This window comes from Barbatula barbatula, assembly GCF_947034865.1.
Source record: "Barbatula barbatula genome assembly, chromosome: 10".
NCBI classification, from domain to species: domain Eukaryota; kingdom Metazoa; phylum Chordata; class Actinopteri; order Cypriniformes; family Nemacheilidae; genus Barbatula; species Barbatula barbatula.
This window is the reverse complement of record NC_136773.1, coordinates 19,089,448-19,093,525: the sequence shown is the minus strand read 5'-3', so window position 1 is coordinate 19,093,525 and position 4,078 is coordinate 19,089,448. Positions and strand designations below refer to the sequence as shown.

At 41.2% G+C, this 4,078-nt stretch overlaps 1 protein-coding gene across 1 annotated transcript; it reads left to right on the top strand.

Annotated features, from left to right (window-relative positions):
* Positions 1 to 1,714: 1,714 nt before the first annotated feature.
* On the top strand, positions 1,715 to 3,868 carry LOC306899636 (carbohydrate sulfotransferase 1; the record flags this gene model as incomplete). The annotated part of the gene is made up of 2 exons (XM_079466001.1): positions 1,715 to 1,853; positions 2,757 to 3,868. 2 exons carry the CDS (start codon positions 1,715 to 1,717, stop codon positions 3,866 to 3,868), a joined length of 1,251 nt encoding a protein of 416 aa, XP_079322127.1.
* Positions 3,869 to 4,078: the final 210 nt, after the last annotated feature.

The window sequence follows — 4,078 nt, the reverse complement described above, 5'->3', positions numbered from 1 at the left end:
TCAGTTAATTTTCTGCCCAAACAATGATTTGTGTTTGAAATTCATAGTGCGTACTGTAGACAATTGCCATGCTACATTTATCTAACATGGCTGTTCATTTCTGTAAGCTGAAGAGGAGAACATGATGTTATGCATTTTCTACAAAACAGCTGCACAATCACTGATACCCCGGACACCACACACGCTCTTATGTTCATCTATGAATTCAAAGAGGAAAATGTACATGGAGGCCATCACCGGCAGTTATGATTGATGAAATTATTTTAAGGGCAGGCTCAAGAGAAACGACATAGTTTTTTGCATGATTTAAACAGAAAACTTCAGATGCAGAAAGAAAATGTTGCAGATTCACACAAAAAAACATCACCTGACCTGAACTAAAAACGTTAATTGAGAAATAGCTAAAGAAATACTAACAACTTGCTTTGGGTTGGCTTGTTTATGCACTCAGGGGGTTGCTGGAGACCTCTGCTCACGGAAATTATCCACTTACTGTAAACAAGGACACTTAGCATGCAAACCCCTAAGATGCCACTCTTTTGAATTCATGTGAGGTGCTGGAAATCATCCACTCAAATATATGCAAGCAGATGTTTTCAAGGCTAAAACCTGCCCTGTGAGTGAAACAGATGTCTGTCTCCTCAGGATAGCGAGTAACTCATATCAACCTTAGCAGCTTATCCCATCCTGGTCTAAAAGACAGAAATGGAAAATGTGTAACCTATATGTGTAAAGGCTATACAATATCAAAATAGTATGGTAAAAAACCAATCAGCATATTGTGCAATTTTGAGAAAGGTAAATGAGCAAATGCTAAAATTAATGTAATTGATGGTCCCATTAAGGGAGTTTTTGTAAAACAATTCCCTGGTATGAAATTAGTGAGGCACAACCACCCCAATATACAGCCATCTCATCTCTTTCTACAATATTGCATCTCACCCCTGAGATGTCTGTTTGCATTTCTCATAAAAGCCCATAAGCACTTTGGTGAAATGATCTCCCAATTGCAGTCAAAGCAACAGTCATGCCTAGTTAGATGCCTAAGGAGGCAGCATTATGATCATAAGCATGCTCCTGTCCTGATGCAAGGGTTGTTCTACAATGTAGGCAACCTTGTTATGCAGCGTTCTACGATGCTATCTTTAAGCATAATTCTAAGGCACAATTGCATGTACATAACCCTTTGCTGAGAAACCAACCCTGTAATGCTTCCCATAATATGAATTCTGGAAAAACAACTCTATGACGGCAATGTCAGGGATTGGTATAAATTGCCGTATAGGTTTGTTGTACTAGAAAGTATGCAAAATATTGTATAGCAGTTCTCTGACAATTATTATTGTTTTTGGTTGTCTATATCCTTTCAGAGTGTCATTTGAGCTAGCCATATGTAAAACAGGAAAGAAATAGCAAACTGAGCACTATTTGTAGGGCTGACTATGTAGAATGGACCAAACTGATAAATTACAGTAGAAGACAGCTTCTTACATAGGCACTATATAAAACAAAGCTACAATATACAAATTTATGTAGAGCTTCTCAAACTGCACTAAACAGTTACAGTAAAAAACAGCAAGCAACCAAACCAAACTATTAAGACTTCCACAAAGAATGTATGATTCTTCTTTAATTCTACAAGTCATAGACACACATGATAAAAGTAAATGCAATGCATGCCTTCCTCAGAAGTATGTGACGGTGAAAGAGCAGTATGGAGTGCTCGTGGAAGACTCTGTTGCTGCTGGTCTGTACATCTTTGGGGGTGCAGTACACTGCCATCCGCTCCCTCCGTGACTCCGTCGGTGGTCCATGCCAAGACTTCACCCGCTGCCAGGAACGCCATAGTAAAGGTGAGCGACCTCCACACGAGACAAACATTAGATGTTTACAGTGACATCTAGCTTCCTGCAGAATAGCACAATATATTAAAGAAATTTTTAATGAATAGTATATGATGTAATATGATTTACATTTCATTAACAAATCAGCCATTTGCATTTGCATTACGGTTTGCATTTTGACTTGAATGCAATAAAAACGAGTTCTAACACACACATACACTATAAAGATAGAGGGGATCAAAGGATCCGTGTAATATTCGTATATATCTGTTTGAGTGTCGCTTCCATTTTTAAAGAAAGAAATTAGCTGCCATCATCTCCCAGAGTTGTTGCAATGTGGAAACTCCCTACTCATCCCGTTGTAAGACAGCGCAAGATGAAATATCAATAATTAATTCCACAATTATCTCATCATTAATCTGCAGTAATATCTCCTTGCGGAGCAGCTGTTTGCACTTTCAATAAGCGTCGACTCGCAATGTGCTACACGCAATCAGTCTCTCATCAGCCGTAATTACAAACGTTATCACTCTTCGTCTCCCGCTATATTGAGTAATTGTTCATCTTTAGCAAAATCACGAAATTTTCTATTTTCATGACTGGCGAAATGCAGTCTTCCTTCGCTATTTTTTCCGTCTTTTACATACTGCTCCGAATCCGTGAAATGATTACTGCCACAAAACAACATTATTATAGCTGAACATTACTATACCTCTCAGCGGGCAGAATAGATTTCTGAATTGCACTGGACTTTGTTTCTGTCTAAAATAAAGCTCCAGATTGAAAATCTTAAGCCAAATAACTGATTGATTAAAGACATGGATCTGGAACTAATTATGTCTTTTGTGGCAATGTAATGTCCTCTGAGGTTTACAGAGCAGAGAATTATCTCACTTTTCCTCTCTTCCCCAGAGCAGAGATGGAAATCTCTCTGCGATGACAGCCACGTACCTGTTGAGTCCAGCGCTGCAACTGCCCGGAAACACATCCTTCTATTTGCACAAACACGCAGCGGTTCCTCCTTTACCGGACAGCTTTTCAATCAGCATCCAGACATATTTTATGTCTTTGAGCCTCTCTATCACGTCCAGCAGGCCTTCACCAATTCTAGTAGTCGGCTGCAAAGGGCTTTGGATGGTAAAGCTCTTTTGGGAGCCTACAGAGATCTTCTACTTAATCTCTACAACTGTGACTTCAGCTTCCTAGAGAGTTACATTCGCCCCGAACCGCAGGATCACATGACAGGGGCATTTTTTCGCCGAAGCTCAAGCCACGCCTTGTGCACTCCGCCAGTCTGCCCTGGAGGTGGCGAGGGGATTCTGGAAGGCCAGCCGGATGAAGCCTGGTGTCCCAAAAAGTGCCAAGCCATGAATCTATCTTTGGCCTCTCAGGCTTGCCAAGCACGGAGCCACGTGGCCATAAAGACAGTTCGCATCCCGGAGGTGGGAGATCTGCGTACGCTGTCAGAGGACCCCCGTTTAGACTTAAGAATCATTCACTTGGTGAGAGACCCCCGAGCTATCCTTGCCTCACGCATGTCTGCCTTTGGAGGTAAATTTAGGGCTTGGAAAGTCTGGAACGCTACTGGTCGCCAACCACGATATGTGGATCTGACACAGATTACTAGAACGTGCAGAGATATCGAGTATTCGGTGGAGACCAGTTTGCAGAAACCGATGTGGCTGAGGGGACGATATCTATTGGTGCGCTATGAAGATTTAGCCCATAACCCTGAAGAAAAAGCCAAGGAGATATACAGGTTTCTAGGGGTGGATTTGCATCATCAAGTCCTCACATGGATTTCTCATAACACCAATGGTACTGCCCCATCCTCTTCTGAGTGGAACTACAAATACTCCACCACAAGAGACTCTAAAGCCACTGCTCAGAGCTGGAGAGTGCATTTAAACTTTGACATTGTTAAGACAGTGCAATCTTTATGTAACAGAACTCTTTCTCTGCTCGGCTATAAGCTTGTCCACTCTGTAGATGAACTGAAGGATATAACAAAGACTTTAACATAGTAAAGGAAGGAGTACATTGAAATTTACTCACATTTTATGACAACGTTTATTTTATTTAGTTGACATTCATGATAATTGACTGGCCCCTGTTTGGCGATCCACAGGCCCATGGGTATAACACCTGTCCCATTTTGTGGCATTACAGATCCTGCTATGGTTAAAGCTTTGCTAATAATTAGTGCTTTGGTACATTGCTGGGTAACCTTTTCT